This window comes from Cinclus cinclus, chromosome 5 (genome assembly GCF_963662255.1).
Source record: "Cinclus cinclus chromosome 5, bCinCin1.1, whole genome shotgun sequence".
In the NCBI taxonomy this organism is placed as follows: domain Eukaryota; kingdom Metazoa; phylum Chordata; class Aves; order Passeriformes; family Cinclidae; genus Cinclus; species Cinclus cinclus.
Window position 1 is genome coordinate 11,798,097 of NC_085050.1, and position 24,973 is coordinate 11,823,069.

Here is a 24,973-nt window from a genome sequence, read left to right on the forward strand (position 1 = left end):
TGCAGTGGACTCTCCAGTTAGTACAGAACATGTGTAGAGGCAAACCTTTTTGTCCAAAGAATTAGTTGTTAATTATGCAAGTGCATAGGAGGCCATTAAACTGAAAACATCAGGTATTTTATCTGAGGGGATATTCCTAGAAAAGTATAGTGATGTGTTGCTTTCTGAAGCTAAAAGAGTTTTTGTTACTTATAAATACTGCATGACTAAGGGAGAGCAACATAAAATAAAACCATTGTTGTAGAGAGCCAACTTCTTCCAGGGTTAGGAAATGGTGCCAGGGTCTGCATCTGTCCCCTTCACTGCAGTGTGAGGCCTGATGGCAGCTGCACTCTGGTGCAGGCATGGGTGAGACAATGTCTCTCTCCACTCAACCAGTCTTTGGCAAATTTTCCAGCATCTCTCTGTGGTTCTGACTTGGGTAATAATACTTTTCCCTTATCATGGTCCTTTGAACAACTAACCAGTGTGTTTCTCCTCTGTTTTGCCTCGGAGAAACCTGTCAACACCTTTTCTCTTCATTCTGTATTTAATGGATCTGTCAACATTGCTTAATGGAGGATGGTGAAAAGGTATGTTTTGTTGTTAGCTCTGGGCACGGCAGTGAGTCCTGACAGCAGCAATGGCTCAGGCACAGCATCGTTCTGTTGTTACATTGGCTCTGATGCCAGTTCAGTCAGTTCAAGCTCAGATATTCCTCTGCAGTGTTCCTCTGCAATGCATAAATACACCCTCATGCAAACAATTCAGAAGCATCTCAACTACATATCCATAATTTATAATTATAGTGGGATTAAAATAGACTTGAGGCTTCGGTTGGCCTCATGTCTCAGAACTGCTGTATTGCAGCAAAGGCTGCTCTGCCTCAAAAGCACAGCAATAATTACTGTGGACTGTGTTTTACCAACCAACCATGATTACAAGGCACAGCTTCAAGGGAATTAGGGGAGTTTGGGAGCCTTGTGCTTCTATCAAGGATTTAGGTGTCTAAATGTTATCTGTGTGGGCTGAAAATTAGCAGTTCTCAAGCAATATGTCTGCAGGAGGCATGGCCTTGGGGAAGGTGCCTGCAGATTTATGAGCCACTGCCATTTGCTTTGAAGCCCCCCTGATTTGGAGAGCCTCACAGGGAAATTCCTCTAGGTCTGTTTTTGTACAGGAGACAGAAATCTGATTAGTTATGTTTATTTTTTATGTTTATTTTTTTATTTTTATTTATTTTATTTTTATTTTATGTTTATTGATTTTGTCTTTGACTTTTCAGTTTTGGCAATAGGATGAAAAAAGAAATACATTTTGCATTTAACCTTTTGATGAAGAAGGACTGATTTTGCTTAGTGTTAAAACATAGGTTTGAAGCTCTGGAGTCTCTGGAGTCTCTGTTCCATAGCTGTAAACACAGTGAGAATGGTCCGATTTCCCACTTGCAATATTGCACTATTAGACTAGAAAGAGCTTTTAGGGCTTTTTTACATAATGACTGGATTCCCTGCATGCTGCTACATGTGGAAGTAAAAAAGAAAAACAACAAAACAAAACAGAAAATGCCTGTCCAGCAAGTGGTTCCTGTTTCAGACATTGGCCATAGCATTTGTAATATTTGCTGTTCTAGTCTTGTTGTGTAATTGATGTCCATTGGGAATATCCCAAAACAGGGATGTTTATTTCTTGAGGCTGTTAAGTGTGTTTGAAGTTTCTTTATCAGACACAGACTGGGGAAAGGTGCATTGATTTTTAGTGTCTTATGCTTTTAAGTAATTTTTTAAATGAGTAATTATAGAAATACGATGCATTTAAACTTGAGGACAAATGTAACATTGGGTTTGCATACTGCAGCTGTCTCTGGAATTCAATGTTTCAGGGCCAAGAGTTCATCTGTCTCCTGACATAATAGGATGGTTTAGCGTGCCTTTAATTTTAAGCACATGAGCAATCCCATCTTCTCACATTTATTCAGTTGGATACATACATGTGTGTGTGTGTGTATACATATATATATATATATATATATATATACACACATATAGCTAAAAAGTAAAGATTTTGGCCTTTTATGAACTGAATCTTATGAAACAAGCTTTTAGAACAATGTGAAGTTGTGTAAGCCTTTTTAAAGTATCATTTTCACATGCATATCAAACCTTAAAGCAGCAGGGTGATAGCAAAGCTGATAGTTACCCTGTTCATTTTAGACAAGCTTGGGAGCAGACTGGTGTTCCATCAGTAACAGCAACCCATATTAACACCAAAAAATCTGACTTTTATCTTCTTGGGATCATCATGTAAACTTCCTGAAGAGATCTTGATGCAAACAAGTGCTACTTGAATGATCTTTGAACTTGGCTTTAGTTTGCACACTTAAACCAGCCACACAACCTGAATAATTCTGGAAGATCACAAACACTGATATTAAGGGATGCTTAGAATGGAGCTAATATATTATGATATGCATGATCTTCATCCAACAAGTATTAGGCATTCCCAGAAGTCTCAGAGTTATATGATCTCGTGACAGACCCAGAGGCGAATTCAGAGTTGTCAGCTGAATTGCTTTTGGAGCCTGCCAAGCAAACAGATGCTAATGTTAGATGAGTACCTACATGGCTTGGCATGGAGCTCCCATGACAGGCAGCAAGCCCTATATGTGACCTTAGCTTGCTGGTCCACTGCTGGGAATCACAGAGATGTCTAGTGATGTGTGAGTTAGAGCTGTCTGTTGCTCATGTTATTTGAATATGGTTTATTTGGATTCTGTAGTCAGAGTTGTCTCTGATGAGATTTAAACACTGCCATCTACCCTCTTGGGTTATGACTGAGAAAAGCAGACACAGTTTGTTTTCCATGTGCTAGTTCTACAGGCTCCAGAGCCCCTGCATGCTGGGAAATCCCAGTCTCTGTCAGTCGCAGTAGGAAACCCTGATATAATCTGGCATAGCAGAGTGTGAATGTCACTCTGTGTGTGCCAGACTCATTCCTGTGAGCTGCTCACTCATTCACATCTGCCTGAGCAAACTGGATGTTTGGGAGCCCTGGGACCAGCTGGCACAGAGAGGCCCATGCCCATGAGGGTGACATTCTGCAGTTTCCAAACCATGGTGGCCATGTGTGTGCTGCCTGTTGAGAAGTGGCCCTACCTTGTGGCCTCTGAGCCATGCCAGAGTGGTATTTGGGGGAGAGCAATTTATTACAGCCAAAAGCCTCTCAAGGTTCTCTCTTTATCAATTTTACAGTGTGAATCATAGCACTGCAAAACCCAGGAACATCCTGGAACTCTTCATTTGCTAGCACAGACAGGGCTGTTGCATCTCTGCCAGCCTTCTCATCACTCTGTGCTTAAAGACTCTGGCTCTAGTCCAGCTTCTAGCTTCAGCCCTTCATGATTTTTTGGATTATTTTCCCCTTGCTTCACCCAAAAGCCTGCTCACTGGGCTTTTTCTCCCTGGGTGTGTGCTGTTGTGAGGCTTTGTTTGTTGGGACTCCATCAGTATATTCATTTAGCAACATGCATACTCATTTGAGCTGAATATAGGAACATTTAAGTCTCTAGACAAGTGATTAAGGGCTTTATTAAATAGAAATGTTTTACTAAGCCACAGCATGGATTATCTGTCCCTTAGTATGTGTATAATCAAAACTGGTTCTCTGATCTTGGATAAAAACTCTGGAGGATCTGTTTCATTTTTTTCTTTGTGTAAAATGGGAGTGCTGACATTTCTTTGCTGACTTCCTTGGGTTGCTGTGGAGTTTAATGCCCAGAAAGTGCTTTGAACATGAGAACTGCTGTGACAGAATTACTGAGAGCTTTGCTTCTGGAATTTAATTGCTCAGTTAAGGAGGGGGAGGAAGAAAAGTTCAGAACCAGCTGACAGTGAAAGTCTATTGAAGATTGCATGTAATATATGGAAATAAAATTAATATGGAATCTGGTTATTGAGAATTGTATTTTGAATTGTGGATGATTTTTCATTAGTCTTTGATATATTTTAAATTAATTATTATCCTTTAAAATTCTAAATATGGGTGGGATTTTTTGTCCTTGTTTTAAAATAGGCATTTAATACAACTCACTGTTTTCTTATTGTAGATCATTGCAGTAATTACGCACGAGCACAATCACTTCTGACAATTAAAGTAAAATTAGTGTATACTAGTAATTTGTACACTTTCCATATTTGGCTTATATTTGCTCTGAAATGAAGGGCGAGGTTCAAGGTCTTTCTGTGCTCTCCATAAAACCCTGTTGCCTAGCATTTTTAACACTTGGCAGCACCATTTCTAATCTGTCTGTAGCTGGCAGCCAGGCTGTGCAGTTCCTCAGTGGGAAGTAATGTGGAGCTGAGCAGCAGTTCCCAGCTCAGGCTGGCTTCCTTCTGTGGGTACCAGTTTAAACCCCTCTCTGGAAATTGTAAATGCATGATGTGATGCCCATGGCAATTTTTTCTCTTTTGTCCTTCAGCGTGGGTTGGTAAGAGGAGCGGACTGGCACATTTGCTAAATATGCGCATGTTTATCAAGCAGAGTGTTTCAAGCCTGTTACTGAGTCCTTTGCTTAGATTAGGGTCTCATCTGTCAGCAAAGAAAAGAAAGGAAGATCTGGCTGCAATTTTGTTTTTCTTGTCTTTTTTAGCCCCCCAGAAATCTCAGGAGAGTAAGCAACTAGCATGTGTTACACAATGTAAGCTGTGAAGAATATTTGAGGGAATGTGAAATGTAGAAGCTTTCTGTGCATATATTTATGCTAAAATAGACACTGAACTGCAGTGTTTTCTGAGTTTGAAGTGTTGCTTGTAAGAATAGATACAGGCAGAGTTACCAAATGTCTTAGATTCACTGAAAGGCTTTCTAGCCTTTTTTTTTTTTTTCATCTTCTTCAGGCTGAACAGGACGGAGGGATGAGTGTTCCCCTCTTTGGCCATCCCCAGTGGCTGAGGATGCTGGAAGCAGGGCTGAAGCAGCCCCTGCATTGCCTGTTTTTGCTCAGGGAGAGCTGCAGGCTCACAGCACAGAGAGGCTGCTTGGGGGCTGCAGGGGTGCAGTGCCTGCCACTATTGGGGAGCCCTAAATAGGTACTAAAAGGAATCGTGGGAAGCTTTTTATCAGTCCACTGCATGTTTCAGATTAACAAGACACAGAGTGGGGCACCTGGTGACTTCAGCAAGGACAGTATTAATAATGCTAATTAGCCATTCTGCCTTTGAAACCTTGCTGGTCTAAGCAGGTCACCTTGAACATGAAGACACTGGAGTGCATGAAAACTGTAGCCAAAATTTTGAGAAATATGTCCTAATTTTCAGCTACTCTACATCTGACAAATGTTCATTGACCTTATTTACTACTTCAATGGTAGAAAACTTTGCATTTACCTCAGTGGGCAGAAGGTCAAGTCTCTTGGGCCTCTTTTCCTGGAGGCCTTGTACTCTGCAGGTGGGAGATGGGTGCCAGAACCTCTGAAACAAGGGCTTTGAGCTTTTGAATGAGAAATTCCTATGTTGGAGGGTCAGTTTATGAAACACAATCTCAGTGACTTGTGTTCAGTATGAAGTGTTGTTTTAGCACAGAACACTGAACCCAGTTTGCGTATTTGTCCTGTAAGCAGTTCTTTTCTACATTGGCTGTGCTCTAATAGTTGATTTTTCTAATTTGAGAAATACAGCTAGAAATTAGCATGTGATTAAAAAGCTGTTGAAAAAAATTTCTAGGCTCTTGAAATAAACACATACAAAAATAGTAGAGGAAAAACCCAACTCTATTAAATCTCCAGGCTAGGAAGTCTAAATCACAGTGGTCATAAGTACTCATAGACAGGCTAAAGACTTTGGGTTTGTTTTTTTTAGATTCCATTTAGAGCGAGTTTTCTTTGAGTGAGCATTGAACATGTGTTCAGTTGTCATGCATGGGAAGGTGTTTTCCTTGGTCCCTGAGGATATGGATTCATGGACTTGTGAAACTCAGCAGTCTCATACTGGTCTCATGCTCACCTAAGCATGATTGCAGGCCACCAAGGTGTGTATGTGTAGTATTTCTAAAATCCGAAAGTTGGACATTTTGCCACTTTGCAGCACAAATTTACCAGGCTTTAAAGCCATAATAAATGAGGGGAAAAGGCAAAATTAAAGAGTCGTCAGGATGACAAATAATCCTACGGATGAAGGGGCAAGTAGATCCTTCTTTTCAAACTACTTGTTTTCTGCTGTAACATTTCCTTGTACTCTTTCACACTTTCTTAAGCCCTCATGTGTGCATATAGTTTCTCAGGTGTGCTCTTTTGCACCCCTCCTCATGGTCTTTTTAACATTTGCATGTTCTCTCCTTCTCCTGCCATCTCATGCATCCTTGTGCTCTCGTTTTTTCATATTTTCCTTACCTGGCCACCCAGCCTGTGTGCATAACCTGTATTGTTTTGGTGCCTTGGAGAGATGATCAGGCAATTCGTGAGTATGTCACGACGCCTGCATCTGGGTGATGTGGTTTAGGGGTTACAATGGTAGTGCTGGGTTGATGGTTACTTAGACTTGATGATCTTAAAGGTCTCTTGCAGCCCTGATGATTGTGATTCTGTGATGCTGTGTCTTGTCTGCCCAAGAATGGAGTTGGCTTTCTGGTGTGTTGGTTATGGGTGTTAAATATCTGACCCAGCCAAGGTGAATGGTGTGATGTGGGAGAGTTTGCATTGTGCTTGCTTGAACTTTGAGGATGATTCTGATGTCCTACAATCCCTGGATCCAAGATGGTGAATAATACTGCTGTGGCCCAAAGTGAATGCACTTTGCAGAGACTGCTACTTCAAGCAGGAAATTTTTTCAATTGACAAGGATGTCTCTGCTAGCTATTTCAGAAAAGAGGGCCTTCATATATTTGAGGTTTTGCATACTTTATTTTCTAGCTGTTTGAGGAAATCTTTGAAACTTTAGCTTTTAAAAATGTAGCAGTTTTTTTCTCCATTTATTTTTTCTTTCCCTACTTTTTTTTTCTTTCTTAGTCTAGACTAAATTCTGACAGCACAGCTCTCTGTAATGGCCTTCCCTTCATTCAAGATACTATAATACTGCTCCTCTTTTATTTGCCATTTGTCCTTCTGCTTTATGGTTCTCTTTGTTGCAAGCTTCTTTGTTGTTTCTTCCAGATTACGGTCCTCAGGGACTTCTGTATCAGTATGACTGAATATTGCTTGCAGCCATGCCAGATTGTGCTATGATCTTATTGGATTTCACAAACCAAGGTTAGGCCAGGTCAGAACTTGGTTGAAATAACATAGACTACAAGATTGCCTGCTGGCCACTGGGAGCACACACAACAAAAACCTGACCCAGATGTTGATTCAGTCAGCTCAGTGTTGCTGTGCTGGATGCAGTGGGTATGATACTAATGAGAAGTTCTGACCTGTTCTGGCTGGTAGGATTTCACAGGGATTTTTTATAGAAAACACTGTTGTTAATTCCAGTGTTCTGGCCCATTCCAAATCCTTTAATTCTCCATCAGGATTACACTGGAATTCAGTTGAAGATTATATTCTCTGATCTTCTTTTCTCTGTACTGTTGCATGATGATTGTCCTCGAAACTTGCTGTGCTGTTCCGAAAGCTGCATTTGCATGCTGGATGAAATAATTACAAAATTTTCTTTGCTTTCCTGATCTTCTGAAGCAAAAACAACCAACCAAACAAACAACCCCCCATATATATACACTCCATGATCTTCAGATAAAAGGTTCCAGAAAGGTATAAATTTTTAGTAAAAATAACACATGAAAATTACAAATGAGCTTTTCTTAGGGTTACTAAAAGTTTCTGACCAAAAGACTGTATGAGAATATATAAGTATGCTCAGACTTATCTTCACTGATTGCATGTTAGGTGGAAAACCACATGCTATTATGCTTGAGTGCCCCAAAATGATAGGAAGATGGAATATATGGATGAGGCTTTTCTAATTTATTGTAGAGGTATTCAGACCTGTTGGTGTTCTTTGTGGTTTTTAACAGCTTATTTCTTTAAATAGAGCTGTGAGAGGTTAGAAGGTGAGCTTAGAAAAGTATATAATGGTATCAAATAAAGGCCAAAATGAACTTGGGCTATGTGTACCAGCCTTTGTTTCATCCCTGCACTAGTCTGAGGGAGGGCTGCTGGAGGGTTCATTTGCCTGCATCCATGCTGGAGCAATACTCATGAAATTGTGGAAAAAACAGTACAATCAGCTTGATTTACCTCCATGTGCCAAGATGTACAGTGATGGACTTAGGTCACAAAACCTGACTATATCTAGCTAGGCAGCAGCCATTAACAGCATAGTCATTAAGAACATTTAAGGAGTGTAAATTGTGAATCTGCAGAGGAATTAGTGAGGTATGAAAGGGCAAGGGTGAAAAGGAGTCAATAAAGGAAATACTTCACAGGCTTGATCAGGAAAAACTTCTTGTCAGTTTAGGCTGTTAAGTAGTGTAATACCTTTCTGTGTAGAGTAATGTGGTATCTTTTCGTGAATATGTAAAATAAGTCTCGGGATTCAAGTCTGTAATGCATTTTACATACTGGGACAATTTGCTGTGGCTGGATGTGGACCAATTAATCAGGTGTTCATGCTCCTGGAGTATTTTCATCTTTTGAAAGTTTTGGGTCTGCTTTTCTCAGTCAGCATCTGTATACTGAAGAAAAATATTGAATATCTTGACTTTAAAATCCAAGTTTATGTATATTTCTGCATAGACAAAATGGAAAAATTAAAATTGGAGTAGGAAGATGAATGTTCTATAAAATATGGGATTTACAGTTTGATTGTGTTTGGCATTGAAGTTACCCATAATTGTTCTTAATAAGTAAATTATCTCTGTCTCTGATAATCCTAATCATCAGTGCAAAGCTTGGCACTGCCAGCAGAGATATGGAAGGTGTCATGTAGGAGAAGGCTAGAAGGAGTCTTTCATCTCTGCCATCCCTTGGGGCTTACAGTACATGCAAATTCATCAGCTTTTCTGTTGTGGTGCATTTATATATCCTGGAAAGGCTGAAATCTGGGAATTAATTGCTCTATGTGCTCAGGGGGCCACTCTGCAGTGGGAGAATCTGTAGGATTGGGATAGTAGTGGCTGATGTTGCCGCATGGGGGAATGTCCTGCAGAAGAGTATGAAGAGCTTGGTTGGTTGATTCTGTCCTTACCTCCTTTGTTTTTGGAAGAGCCAGCCTGGCTAACCCTTTGTAAGGAAACACCATGACTGATGTTCACCTGCTGAACAGATATGGATATGTTTGGGGGGATGGTGGTGTCTGCACAGGGGACAGATAGCTGTTGTTTTCAGCTGTTATTTACAGGATCAATAAAACTGATTTTCCAATTCAAGATTAATTTTTACCAACAAGCTACGTAGCCTATAAAGTCATAATATTGGATCTTCTCTTTTTCAGAACAAGTTAATTTAAAAATGATGGGTAGTTTCCAGTTCAGTATTAGTTTTCCTGGTAAAAAGGAGAGAGGTATCTGAAAGAAACACCTTGGGAGGGGGTGAGAATTTTGACTCAGAACAGCATTGTTGCACACTGCCCACAGTCCTTTTCTTTGAACAATAATCATTTAACTGTGCATCATATTTTAATGACAATTGCAATATAATAAGAAAATGCAGAGCTGTTTTATTACAATCCTGGTTCAGTTATTATTGAAGGCTGTGGAAATACTGCTGTGGACTTTACTGGGCAATAAGAGATGCCCTCTGTAAAGTGCAATATATTTTATGATCGCTGTCAGTGTAGAGAAGAATATTTTGTGATATTGTGGAATTATTCCAGGCCAATAACAAGGATATTCACACATATATGTCCAAATGCCATTCATTCCTTTTGCAGTTACTTTATCTTATTCTTTTGTGACCTCTTGAGAAAGTCTCATTTACATGACTCACACACATACATGCACACATATTTTAATACTACATTCCTCCTTCTGCATACTGTATGAGGCTTCTGTAGTTGTGCCTGTGTGGTTGGGGTGAGATACAGCTTTGAATGTGTAAAATCATGCAGCTATCATTTTATAAGCAGGTGACCAAACCTACTATCAATATGAATTCTGCAGGGTAAGGAGAAAATAGCCAAGAAGTGTTCTTCCATTGAAAGCAGTCTGAATTAACTTTACATGCCAGAAAAGTTGATTAGATTTTTAGATTTTAGAAAAAAAAAACCAACTTTTAATTTTTGACATCATACTCAACCTATTGCAAACCCTAGAGTATCATGAAACATAATCAGAGTCTCTGTCCTTTTCCTACACTTTGGTAAGTCTCAGGCTTTTGTAGTTACTACTTATGAAAAAGGCAGTCTGTGGAAGTCCACATAAAAATCAAATGCCATTACCCTTGAGAATTTTTGGGTTCAGACCCAAAATACTCCATGTCCTTCTGTGCCATTTTTCTCAAAGTCTACACATCCATTTATGATTCCCTTTTCTTCCTTTATGTATGGAGTAGTGGAGGAAAAAAATGGAGGAATGTTGGTTTGATTTAGTAAAATTTGATGGTGAAGATTCGTTTAAAAAATGAAAAGATATTTTTCTTTACTATGATTGGAGCAAAGTTTTCCTTTTTAGATGGTAAATAGTTTATAATGTTTGAGTAAGGGTCTGGCTTTTGGATGGCTGTGTTGCTGATGAGAGCTACTGGCAACAGAAGTTTTCTAACACTGAGCTGCTAGTTTATTAGAAGAATAGGAACAGATGTTTTCAATTCATAAAATGTATCAAGTAAAGGGTACATCCACTTGTTATTTCAATTCCTTTGAATTTCTGTGAACTCATTTGAGGCTAGGTTTTCAAAAGAGCTAAGCCCACTGTCACTTCATTGTTCTCACTATGAACTGATGGATGATGAACATGTTAGGGAATTGTAGTTTTTTATGACTAAAGGGGAGCTCCTAACTACTGACACTTCTAAATTCTGGCCCATGTTTCTGATGAGTGAATACTGATCATTATGGAGGATTCATACATGCAATCTCTCAGAAATACCCTGCATTCGCTGTGATTATATATATGATGGTTTCTTAATTTACTACTGCACTAGGCATTTTAATTCAAATTATGCTAATAGTGTAGGATTAACTATGGATTATGATTCTAGCAAGTACTGTCATTCAAACAGAAGAACCAGTTCTTTAGTTCCTACAGCCTCTCTCTCATCCTGATGTGTAGTAATTTGTGCTCAAGACTGGCCTCATGTTTTGATGAGGTTTCTTGTTTAAACTGATGAAATTGCTTAGGGAAAGGCAGTTGCTGAAAATCAGGAAAAGAGAGACTGAGATTCTTTTTGTCTTCTGATGACACATTTTTACGGTGCTGAAATGATTTTCTGAAAACAGTGATTAGAATGGGCTCTTGCCAGCACTGTGCTGTGAACAGTTCTGGTTTTGCCTTCATTCCTCTGTTGTAGGACAGGCTGCACGTACTTTGCTTTTGCACTCTTAACTCAAATGCATATTTGAAAAAACTAGTGCTTGCTGGTTATGTGAAAATCACCAGAAAGGTCATGGAATAAATAATGCATGCAAGAGAACTGATGTTGTATGGGTCCTTGCTAGAGCATATAGCAGGAGGCCAGTTTCATTCTTTGCCAGTACTGAGAAAAAGCTTTATAGCCACCCAAGATGGCTCTTCTTGAAGCATAACCTCTCCAGAGAGCTTCTCCTCCCCCAGACTGCAGATGTGCTGGAAACACAGATTAGCCTCTTTAATGTTTGCACTTGTTTTATTAAATTGTAATGGCATGAAGCTTGTTTGCATTAGTGAATTCATCTGTATTCCTTCAAATCCCTCATTTGTTGCATTTTTTTGTAGAGTGCCTGATATTTGTAGTGACTTTGTGCTGTAGCAGCAGTCTAAAATCTGCCTTTTTTCTCTTTCTTCCTCCAGCTGATATTATTTCTACAGTTGAGTTCAACCACACTGGAGAACTGCTGGCTACTGGTGACAAAGGGGGTCGAGTTGTTATATTCCAAAGGGAACCTGAGGTATGTGGGTCACCAATGTAGTCCTTAATAGCCTGATAAACCCTGGCTTAATTTTTAATATTTTATTTGAATTGAATTAACAAACTTGTTTATAACCTCAAGATTCCGTAAAACAGTGTCACCTGTTTAGACAGGAAGTGAAAAAGGGTAAGGGTTTTTATCTCGTAAGTTTGCTGTCCCAAACAGAAATGCTTCAAAGCTCCAAAATTCTGATACGAGAAAAAATAAGGTTATTTTTGTTTTACTTCTGCCTTGTTTTAATAGTTATTGCCTGATGATGGAACCCGATTCCATTTAAAACAACACCTTCCATTACCTTTATGTTCCACTTGTAAATTCCATCTATTTGCAGTGTCTTGTGTAGAAGTCTTTCCTGAATAGCTGACATTTCTTCAAAAATTCTAATATTAAGTATTTCAATACTCACAGGAAATTCCATTCTTGCTGAAATGAATCTGTCAATATCGTGTTCTAAATGAGAAATTATATTAATTTTTCAATATTTTTTATATTTATAAGGCTACTTATACACCTTTCCTAAGAGACGAAGCTATACTGCTGTCATAAACAACGTTTCTGTTGTTCTTATTCTCCACAGAGTAAAAATGAGCCTTACAATCAGGGGGAGTACAATGTTTACAGCACTTTCCAGAGCCATGAACCTGAATTTGATTATTTGAAGAGCTTGGAGATAGAAGAAAAAATAAACAAGATCAAGTGGTTACCACAGCAAAATGCAGCTCACTCACTTCTGTCAACAAATGGTGAGATTGCTGAGCATATGCAGGACATATCAATATTTGCAGTATTTGCTCTGTATTTTAGTGCTGATGGTATATATTTGCTCATTTTAATCTACTGTTTCAGTAATTTCCTCTTTCAGAGTTAACCAAGACTATCATACTGCCTCTGATATCTGTTGTTTGTATATTTTATTCATAGAATCATGAGATTTTTCCAATTGATTATTCATAGACATTTAAAAAGCTATCCATTTTTCTATTGATATGCAGTGCTATCCTGAAATAGATCTTGTGACAAAGGCATCACCTTACTCAGCAGCTTGTGTTTCATGGGAAATACAGACATTTTTTCTGCTGTATTTGTCATAGCTTTTATTATTTGTAGATATGTAAATGGAGGTAGGTGAAAGAGATTGATTGATTTTTCTCTTCATTAATTATCATCAGAATAGTTTATTTAAGTTTTAAAGAGGTACACAAATCTTGGGAAGACAAGAGGAATAATACTAGGATATTGATACTGACTCATATTTCTAACATGTCTGAGGCCTGTTGATGAAAGAAGGCAGTATTATTACCAGGAGGGGATGTTCAGATATGAAATAAGGGGAAAAACTGAATGTAACCTAACATGGACATAATCAGAAAATAATTTTTTTTGTTCTAGAAATTTGAGTGTAATTGGGAGTTGCTGTTAAAAAATAGAGTAATGTCATCTTTGGGAAGTGACACAGTGACAAAATGGTTGTGTTAAAATATATAGCATTAAATAATGTTTACATTAATTCAAAGTAGATGATAATTTTTTAGTATTTTGTTTTACTTAAAGTTGCCTTTGACTTTTTGGGGGCACTGCTACTTGTTCGAAATTAAATATACCTGTTACAGGCAGGTGATTTCTGCTAATTTAATGATTAGTCACCTTATGATGTTTGGGAGTTTATTTCTACCCTCCCTTGGTCAAAATATCCCTCACCTTCTTTAGATAACTAAGAGCGGCTCCTTCTGAGTGTGTGATACAAAAGCAGATTATTGGAAGTAAACCTCTCCCTTTTCATTTAAAGTTTGTTTTTTAGAAACACAGAGGAACACAGTACGTGGATTTTCAGCTTTTACAGTTATAGATAATAGACCATTGTATGAGTTTTCTGGTTCATTCTGTCATGAGAGGGGAGAAAGGAAGAAATAATCAGTCCTAGTGAGCTGTGGTTAATCTACATTCAACCAAGAGTGACCAAGCCTAGGGCCTGGAAAAATACTTTGGCCTCTGTTTCTCCCCCTTATTTTTTGGAGCATCTCAGCAGACCTCTTCATGGTGAGGAGAACAGAAATGGTTCCACCGGCACAAGCTTTGGATTTTGGCTTTGAATTGCAAAACATTTGTATGTGCCAAGGAGGATTCCTAGCTTCCTGGCACAGCAGGGTTGAAGTCTCAAGATTCACCTCCTGGCATATTCTTAAAAATGGTTTTAACTTCAGGGTAGAGACAGCCCACGTTGAATTATTCACTGTCTCACAGATTACCTGGGAGAAGCCTTTGACAATGTGTATCAATTCCATGCCTATAAAAATGGTTAATAATATGTTTCCTAACTTGCAGGCAGTACCTGTCACACATGCTTATATTGGACAGATTGTAGAAATATCCTGAGTACTGTTTTTTTTGTTTACTGAAAAAGCCTGCTATTTTAATGCAATTTTTGGATATTTTGCTCTCTGGTAATTTAGGATCTAATGCATAGCTTTTTGCAGAAAAACAAGAACTGTCAAACAGCATCCTTTCCATGTGCTCAGGTGGACGTGCCCACTGAATGTGCTGGAAGGAGCATCCTGCTGTTCAGGAACATGAGGGGAGAGTCTAAATCAGTCTAAATCTAACCCTCAATATATAAGACTTGGCAGGTCTGCACCTGCCCAAATCTGTTTCTGTCATTCTAAGGAGGACTTTTGTCTGAAGTTGTTTCTCCACAGGTCACCTCTCTCAGAGATGGTCTTGGGTCCTTTCCAGTTCACGTTATCAGCTGAGCTTTGATTGTGGCATCTTAATTAATGAGACAGGAGGAAATCACCAAGGCTTTCAAATCCCACTGTGGATTTACAGTACTTGCAGTTAGCAAATTGGTAGTTTGCACTGTAAAATGAACTGATTTTGTAGTATAATAATAACTTCTTCATTGGTATCTTCTGTACCAGAATATATTTGGGCTACTTTCAGTGTGAGCCTTGTAAGGTAGATCCGAATTTGGCCCATACAGATTCATTCATCTGAGGATTTCAGACTGATAACCAGACATTAATTAATTTTAACTTCACAACACCTTTGAGATCAAATGCTTAACCTCACATAGATGTTTCTATTTTTTCTATATTTTGCAAAATATAAGCATTCTTAAAACTTCTAAGGAGTATTTAAAGTCCAGAGGTGGATAAAGGAGAAGGAAGCCAATACGTGATAACCCTACCTGCTAATAAAATAGTTTTCACTCAGGAAAGAAGCAGATTTATTAGTAGTAATCAAATCTAACAATGGAAATTTTTTGTGGTTTTTTATTATAATTAATTTTAAAATTGCTGCATTTATAACTTTTTGCTAGATCAACAGGAATACACTATTTACATGTAATAAATTTTCCAAGGGTATGACATGACCAATGTGTATTTTTAGAAATTAATTAACATGATATATATTACAAATTAAATTTATTGAATATTTAAAAGGGGCTTTTTAGTTGTAGATTGAACTAACTTCTTGTTCTGTAGATTGACTGTAATTGTAATTTGATTTTTTTTTTGCTTGTATATTAGCATATCAATATCATTAAGAGATACATAACAGTAAAAATTGAGTAATGGGGGGATTGATTTTGAAACAAAGAAAGTTCAAAGTTAAAAGTTGCTATAGAAATGGAAATCAATTAATGTACTTTGTATATCCTGTTTAAAATTAATTGTACTAGCATTTGAAAGTAGTATTTGGATCAGCAACACTGTGGAAATTATTATGCTCTGCTATGTACTTGGGGAAAAAAAAGTAAAGGAAGAAAGTGGGATGAAATCAGAAATTATGCAGGAACTGAGGTTAATAAATCTGTGCTGGCAGCTGAAGGGCAGAAGCTTTGAAAAGACTTTGGCTGCTGCACATGCAGATGAGTGAAACAACCATTAGAATCTCAGGGACAGATTTTTTGCAGAACAGTTGGCATCGATTTTTCAGTCTAGGAAGCGTTAGGGTTGGCAGCTTAGGAGCACAGCCACAGTGGGAGGGGACAATCAGCATTAAGAAATCTGGAGCTTCAGGTTGTACAAAAAACCCCCCAAAAAAATGCAGTGTGAATTCAGTTTAAAACATATTTGTTGGTTTCAGAGGCTCTTTGCTGAGAGACATCACTCTCTCATCATGTGCTTCACCCATCATAAGAAAGGGTTTAGATTTTATTCCATTACTTGCAAAATTAATACATTTTTCTCCTTACTTCTCTCTTGCCATCACAGCACATTTCTCTTAGTTTTGTTGGCTTTTTTTTATTTTTACCTCAGTATTTCTCAGCTGCTTTCCACTAGGAGGGAGAAATGCCTTGGTTTCTTTACAGCCTTTCATTTGCAAGGGCTCCTGATGTTGCACCAATGCACCACTGCCATTCCCACAGTGGGCCAGGAAGGGGTGACTGGTCTGGCTGTGTACTCCATGCTGTTCTTGTGCTGTTTATAAGTAACCTAGCACACTGGCATTAATGCCAAACTGGTTTTAATATTGAGATTATTTCCCTGCCAAGTCAAATTGTCAAACTGAGCTTCATCAGCCAGCATTGAATAGTTTGGGTTTGTTCCACCTGCAAACTGCCAGGTTGGATACATAAGCAGCATGTGCTCTACATGCTCCACACAATCTGTCAGCTGCCAGGAACCCCTGACTTGGTGTGAAGATCTGGGATGGGCTTTATGAGTATTTTGTCTGTTGGCAATATTTTCTGGATGTGCAGAATTAAGTGACCCAGACTATTTCAGGACTTGTCTAAACCAAGGTGTAAAAACTTCTTTAAGCCATATATTGTGAAAGGTGAGCAACTGCATTCAAAATTCCTATGGCTGACAGTTGCTTGTCTTTTCTTTTAAAGATAAAACAATCAAATTGTGGAAAATTACAGAAAGAGATAAGAGACCAGAGGGGTACAACTTAAAAGATGAAGAAGGAAAGCTTAAAGATCTTTCTACAGTAACATCACTGCAGGTAAGCTTCTGTCCATGACCAAAATTCAGTTGTTTTTGTATGAAAAAGGTAGTGCTAAACCAGTAAAATATTTAAATATGTACCTAATACAAAGCACTTACATGATTATTCTAACAGAAGATTTAGCTGACTGATAACTGTATTGAATATGCCACATACTTGGAAGTCACAAATGCTTTAAGATATACTGACCAAAATAAGTATTTTTGAGAGTTCATGCTGTTTCGTTTTTTTTTCCTGATAGAATTCTCTTGTTGGGTCTTCCTGTGCTTTCATAAAAGGTTCTTTAACCTCCTGTACTGGAAGCATTTTACTTGTAATTAATTTTGAACAGGGTTCTTGTCTCATTCAGAGCAACTAAATTAAAGACAATACGCCAAATTTCAGTTTCATCTGTTTTTCAGTTTTATAAAAGAATTATTTTAAGACTAGGATTTGCAGTAGTCAGTGCTGGTAAACCTGGGATTCTACATTGCTGCAAAGATGCAGTCATGGAACTCATATAAGCATATGTGATTATAGAATTGTTTAGTTTGGAAAGGACCATTTAGATCATCAAGTCCAGCCTTGAAACCATCACTGCCATTTTCAGTAAACCATGTCCCCAGGTGCCTCTTCCACAAATCTTTTAAATACCTCCAGGCATGCTGATTCAACCACTTCCCTGGGCAGAACCCTTCAATGCTTATCAAAAATTTTGGTGAACAAATCTTTCCTAATGTCCAAATTTAATATAATAACCAATATAATACAATTATAATGACCTTCCCAGTGCAACTTAAAGTCATTTCCTTTTCTCCTATCACTTGTTTCATAGAGAGGAGACCCATCATCCACATGTTAATGTAGATTTTTGCTCTCAGACTCTTTTTGGCTGAATTCACTCCAGGTGTTTTGGCAAAGGAAGTGGCTAAAAGTTAGAACTGGAAGGCTGTATTGTATAAACAGTAGTATGTCTTTATTATTAAAAACAAAATGAGCCAATATTGTCTCTTGGGAAAAAAAAGCTTCCAAAGAGTAAGTACAACTACATTAATGGAATATTTACCTATTCTGTATGATTAGGCAAACAAAACTATTCCAGATTGCTTATAGTCTGAGAATTCTCTGAGAATTCAGCATCTTCTTGAGGGGAAGAGGAAAGGCAGGCCCTGATGTCTTCCTTGGGGTGACAGTGACAGGACCCCAGGGAATGGCCTGAAGTTGTGTCAGGGAGGTTAAGGTTGGATATTAGAAAAAGGTTCTTCACCCAGAGGGTGACTGGGCACTGGACAGGCTCCCCAGGGAAGTGATCACATCACCAATCCTGGCAGAGTTCAAGAAACATTTGGACACTGCTCTCAGGTACATGGTGTGATTCTTGGGGATGGTGCTGTTCAGGTGGGAGTTGAACTCTGTGATCCTTGTCCAATTTGACATATCCTGTGATTCTGTAATTCAAAAGTTGAGTTTTGTTTTGTTCCTTTAGTAGAAAGCAAAACTCAAATGTTTAATTACTCTGTGTTCCTCTTTAAACTACCTTGTGGATTGATGTATGATAGATTGTTTCTGATGCATGTTCAACTACATTGTACAGTCCTAGTCTTGGACCACAGCTTTACAGTGTTTAAGGCTTTATTGATAGGGAATAAATTGAGTGTATACTTATTGAAGCATGACTTTGAAGTGTCATGCAGGGAAATAATGAGGGCACATTGATAAGTGATAATCTGTGATATTGGCTTTTCAGGGGTATATGTGTACATACAGTGTGTCATGTTGGCTTTGTTTTGCAAGCCTTTGTTTATTACGTTTCTCTGAGATTACAGCCTTTTCACTGCTTGAGTTTTTTGAAAGGGAAACATCAAGTAGCCAAACAAATACAGTTAAGCGATTTACAACTAATGGCAAATCCTTTAGCAAAAGCAAAATACGAGTGCTTCACTGCTTACCAGAGCCTCCTGCATTTGTGGCACAGTAGCTCGTGCAGTGGGAGTGACCTGTTCTGTGGCAGCTGCCAGTCCCTCCCTTCCCACAGTCCAGGCTTTCCATCACCTTGCCTGCCTCTCTTGTCTCTCCCTTCCTCCTTGGCAGGGAAGGCCTTGCCCACTAGTTAATCCATGGGGTGGTTCTGCTTGTGTACACTGTCAAGAAATTTTATAATATCACAGTCTTTGAATACTTTCTCACTGCTGGAGTTGTCGTCATCCTAGCAAAACAGTATTTCAAATCTTAGTCACTTTCTGGTTTGTGCTTTGTTTTTTGTTTTTTTCTTTCTTTTTGGCAGGTGCCTGTATTGAAACCCATGGATTTGATGGTAGAAGTCACTCCCCGGAGAATCTTTGCTAATGGTCACACCTATCATGTCAACTCAATATCTGTCAACAGCGACTGTGAGACGTACATGTCAGCGGATGATCTCAGGATTAACCTCTGGCATTTAGCTATCACAGATAGGAGCTTCAGTATCCTTTATTGTGATTCCTTGCTCAGTGTTCATGTTATTAGTAGGGCTTAAGTGGGCTATTTTAAAATATTTTTCTGTGGATTTTAAAATACACCTTTACTTACCAGAATCCCTGCAGTATTTGTAACACAAAATGCTGAGACATTGTAAGAGACAGCTAAGAGGCTGCAAAAATCAGGAAATTGTATATGAAAAATAATGATGCTGGTTAAAGACATTTAAATAGGAAACAGAAGCCAGCTGACTAGAATACTCTGTACTATTATAACCTGAAGACATTTCATGCTGAGATACTGTACCTTGTTTTGCTTCAAGGTCAGTCCTTACCCTGCCCCTGCCCCCCATTCTCCATCATCCTGCTTCCAAGAACCGTAATGCCTGAGATATTTACAGTTTGGGGGTGAGGCTCAGCTGCTTTGTGTGAGTTGTGTCTGTGATTAATGCAGGCATTGCTGTTTCAAGTGCTGGTGTTATCCTGAAAACTCCATTGTGGAATCATTCCGGCCATCTGTGAGGCTGCCCCTTGCACTACAACAGGGTGTCTTGGAGGGGGAGCAAAAGAGAATGTAGCCAAGAAAAGCGATTCTCTGTGTTTTGTAGAACATAAATAGACTGGTAAGAAGAGAAATAGGTTATGGGGCCAGCTCAGAATTTTGTATTCCTTTGGAGTATATCAAAAGGAGTTACAAGAATATGTGCGCTTATATGAGGGACTATTAGATGTCAAAGTGAAGTTGTCCTCTTGGGGTAGATTTCCTCAGAGAAGGCATCAATGTGATGGGGTATTCTCCCTGTCTCTGGTGATTGTATTTCTTCCTTTGTGGACCAGATAATCTTTGAAACTTAACCCATATTTTGCTAATATCACATGAAACAATGATCTTTAAATCAAACAACACTTAATGTCCTTAAAGAATTACCTTTGCAGGGTCAAGTGACAGGTGCCCTTACCCTGGGGATTGTAGTGAATATTTCCTCAGTTTGTTTCCAAGCTCATAATGGTTTTCTGTCCTTCACCTGTGTAGGTTGTGTGTCCTCCTCTTCTTAGGCAGAGCAGTGGGTCAGACCAAGCCCAGCAATCTCTGTATGCCTATGTATGATCACCAGATCACATTCCAGAATGCTGATGCAAGACAAGGCTTTGCCTATGGCAATTCCTTTTATTGTATTAAAACTATTTCATAATCTATGGATTGCCAAGACAAATGTTCCCCAAAAGTTTCAAAAACCAAGTAAATAGTTGTTATTATAGTTCATGAGGACATAATGAAATTTTAGTGTCATTTGCCACACCAAGAGCTTGCTGACAGAAGTATCAGCTGTAAATGAAAAGCTGTGTGGACTCTGTTTCAAGTATTAGTCCACTCCTGTGGTTTTTACTGATAGAATGTTTAAAGGTTTCTGATTGATTCATTGATTTAGCTCTTAAAGCATGATAAAGTTTATAATTACACACTCATTTTCTGAGTATGTTCTAAGAATGATGATGGGAGGGAAATTAAGAGTGTGTTTTTGAGTTTTAGTATAGGAAACTTTTCCTGTGTCTGCAACAGCTGATGTGGGATACTTGAATTTCTGTCTTGGATACAGATATTGCTGCTTCTTTTACACTTGAATGAAAATCTGTGAGGACTGTTATGAGAGAGTTCAGGCAGTGATAGGAGATAACACTAGGTAATAGGATAATCAATTCTAGGGGTAAAATATTCCTGCTAAGTTGCCCATGGTGGCAGCAGGTTGGCTTTTGTGGCTGGATACCTGTATGTATTCAGGAGAGTAGGCTGAATTAAAGAGACTGTACCCACTACTGTTTCAGACAATATAAGATGTACCTGTCTGTACTCAGCTGTCAAAGCCAGGTTATCAGGCAGATTACTTTTACCTAATTCTTTGATAAACAGAAAATTTGATGTAGGTATTCCAAGAGAAGGTGAGATAGTTACAGAATATTGTTCATATTGGGGAATTAATTGGGAGGCCACAAGAACTGAAAGAAGCAGGATGAGTAACTTAAATTTGCATCAGTGTCCTGACAGGTATCTTCCTGTCCATATAGAGCCATGTACATCTCGTAAAATTGCAGGGATGTGTTTTTCCCTGGATTAGAGTATCTGTCCCTGAAACTGCATTTCTGTCCTACAGAAAAACAACTTACAGAAAAATCTCCTGGAAATAGATGCATTTCTGGTAAAATCAGTGGGTGTGCCAGTTGCAATTAAGACTAGACAGATTAAGGTGAAAAAATTCTGCCAAGCAAACACTTTAAATTATAAATGAATGTTGCTGGGCTTGATGCCTTTTGTAGCACATTGATAAGGATAGGCAGGAGAAGGCTGAGGCTGTTTCACATCTTTTTACTGAATGCAAAAGGGAAATGAAGCATCTTGCTTTTTTTACATTCAATGCTTGATTCCTTGAAATGCATGTTTAAAACAACAAATAGAAAGCATTCTAGTTTGGAGTGGATTTTGTTAATAAAGGATCTGGCAGGGGTGAGTATTTGTCTTTCTATTTTCCCTCAGTGGCAGCACTGCTACAAATAATGACCTACAATCTGTTTTCCCAAGAGGCTGGTTGTGACAATGACACAAACAACAAATACCGTGGTAGAGTTTCTGGACATTCACTTCATGTCTGAACATCTTTACAAACTGTATGGGAGATGCTGGAGAGACTGAATCAGCAGCAGTATTTTTAAGTATTTTACAAGTAAAGTACTTTGCCCTGTAGAATTTAATTTGAGAACAGTTTGGTTATAACCATTGTTCTAACAGTTTTACAAATCACTGATATTTTTTCAGTTATTTGAAAATTCAGAGCAATGGGAATCTTAAATTAATTCTCTTTCTATAGTCTTTGGGGAAATATTTTGAATCATCTTTGCAGAATTTGACCAGAATATTTACCTTAGGTAAAGCCTTAGGCAGATAAAATACAACAATACAATACAAACAATGGTTTGGTTTTGTATTAGTGTGAGCACTAACTGGGGTGAAAAGCACACAAGTGAGATTATGCTATGCCTATGTAAATTTTAATGAGGGGTATGCAAGACTTCTGTACATTGCTTCCCACTTGCAAGTGGTTCTGCTCAGTATCTTTTGGGAAGGAGGAGGCAAGGGAGAGGAGGAGGTGAGAGAAAAGGAAGGGAGAAGGTTAGCCTGGTAAATAATTGCACATATTAGGATTTTCTTCAGTAAAGGGTTTAATGTGTTTATGGAGAGTGAGAGTCAGTGACCTTAATTATGGATGATATTCTTCACTGGAAAAGAAGTAAGGTAAGGGTTGCTGTTTTTGTAATGTCTGGTCTGAAATGGTTTTGCAGTGTTGCCCACAGTTTAAGACTTTAGATAGGCGTCTTGGGTGAAGTGAATGAGAAAAAAAGACTGCCAGGAGCATACTGATAAGGCTTACTTGCCATTAAAGAAATCTTTGGACTATCTAGCTGCACTAAATATTCTTTATGAGAATGTATTTGGATTGCTCACAGAACTATGTAGCTCATAGCACTTGAACTCCCTTCATTTCCTGGTAGCACACTATTTCACTCTAGAGGCTGTCATGGCATTGCTATGGAAACAACATTGCTGTTTCCAGCATGTGCTCATCTTGAGACTCATCTTGACTAAAATACTCATTTCTCAGTCAGATCAATATAGTCCAGGGTTATCCTGTTTTAATAAAAAATCCCTTCTTCTGTGTCCCAAAAGGGTTAAGCTAATTAGCAAATCACCATAGGGCCTTCTTGCTGTCTAATGTATTCTGGTATTTGAGGCATATCTTGGGTGGTCAGTTTTTAGGCACCATATCTTGGGAAAATGAATTTACTTAAGAAGTAAACAACAGGAAAAAATTAGAAAAACCCAAAATAACATGGTACATTGATGGAGACCAAGTTTGTGGAAGCCCACTGTGCATCTGAATGTAGTGCATATATGAGGCAAATACAGAGCTCTGGGAGCAGCCTAGGCTGGGGGAGATGGCCAGCCTTTCAAAATCCCTTTACCTGCCTCAGTGCTAAGTATGTGAAAGCTAAACTGGAAGCTGGTCTGCAGTATTGTCTTGTTATTTGTGGAGGAATATACATATATATATATATATATATATATATATATATATGTAATTTATACCCTTGAGTGAGATAAGGCTGTTTGTATAAAAATGCCTGAGCCAAGATGACTGTGCCCAAGCTGTGTGCACAAGGATGCATTTCTGTGCTCTCAAAAGCATATCTGTACAGTGTGAGAAACTGCTGCCACCCCCATCCACAACAGTTTTCCACACCTTCTGTTAGGGAGATGGCAGACCTTATTTCTCTTTTGAGAGCCCTGTGTAATCCATGTTAGTACTTCCTATTCTGTCAAGAAGAGTGTGTCAATCTCTATCAGGTATTTAAAAGGTGAATGTTATACCATGGATATATTCCATGTTATACCATGTTATATATTCCAGCTGAATTGCTACTAACAATGTTCGAGTAGCTTTTCCTCAAATTTGTATTCTTTGTTCTTCCTAAAGTCTCTCCCTCTCCCACATGCATTGTGTCTCTCTCCAGTAAAGGAGAATGAAGATGCCTGCAAAGCTCAAATCAGGTCTGTAAGTTAGAGGATTGCAAAGGTTCCATGTACACTGATCCCATGGTTTGGAGAGGTCTCTAACTCTTGAGAAATATTTGCTTTGCCTTTCTCATTTAAACACTCCTATGTGAACAACTGATGGGGGGGGGGGGAACAGAATGCTGTCTGTCTAGTAAAAGAATCTTCCTTTAAGAGCTGGCAGTGGCCAACCCAAAGATTTCATAAATGATTTGTAGACCCTAGGCCTTGTAGACCCTTGTCTTTCCCAAGAATTTTCCATTTATGCTACTCTTATCTGAAGCAATGGAAAAATTTTTCATGAGAAAAATTACTATAGAAAGAAATCTATTGTTACCAGTTTAGCAACAATTCATGATCTATTTCAGGTTGTTTTAAAGTGATCTGATTCTCAAAGTTCTGCAAAATGGCAGGTTCCATTGACTATGCCTTTTAACTTTTGGGTCTGCGATCTTTTCAGCTTATTAAAAATAATTTTTTAATAAAAATTGCCCTGACCCAGGTGCAGCACCGTGTACTTGGTACAGTTAAACCTCATGAGATTCTCTTGGGCCCACTTCTTGAGCTTGTCCAGGTCCCTCTAGATAAGTCCTCGGCGTGTTTTTTTGGCTGTGTGTTAGGAAAGATGCAGTAGGGATTCTTTTATTAAAATCACACAATAAATGTTTTTAGTGTCAGTCAAGGGATGAAATTAGTAAATAGGTAATGGTAATAGGCAAATAGTGTGTGTAAGTGTAAGTTGTCATCTTCTCTGAACTGCATAGAATCCCGTTAGTAAACAGAGCCTTTCATGAACTCTCAACAGACTCATTTATAAGAAAAATTCTGTGTGTCCCCAGTGCAAAATGCCAAGAGAGAACTGCCTATCTAGGATCACTTAAATCACTTTGTCTAGTAGGCACTAACGTAGATACAGCTTCTAAAAAAAGGCACTGAATTGTCTTCTGCTTCTGTTGAGGTAAAACTACTCC

The 24,973-nt window shown here is 38.5% G+C and overlaps 1 protein-coding gene across 2 annotated transcripts in view; it reads left to right on the forward strand.

The window, feature by feature from the left end:
* Nucleotides 1–24,973, forward strand: part of PPP2R2C (protein phosphatase 2 regulatory subunit Bgamma) — a 132,002-nt gene that overhangs the window by 68,261 nt on the left and 38,768 nt on the right. For both annotated transcript variants that reach the window (XM_062493365.1, XM_062493364.1), the window contains 4 exons: nt 11,893–11,990; nt 12,589–12,754; nt 16,849–16,961; nt 19,228–19,405. In XM_062493365.1, coding sequence (XP_062349349.1) covers nt 11,893–11,990; nt 12,589–12,754; nt 16,849–16,961; nt 19,228–19,405 — 555 coding nt within the window. The remainder of the gene's footprint in view (nt 1–11,892; nt 11,991–12,588; nt 12,755–16,848; nt 16,962–19,227; nt 19,406–24,973) is intronic.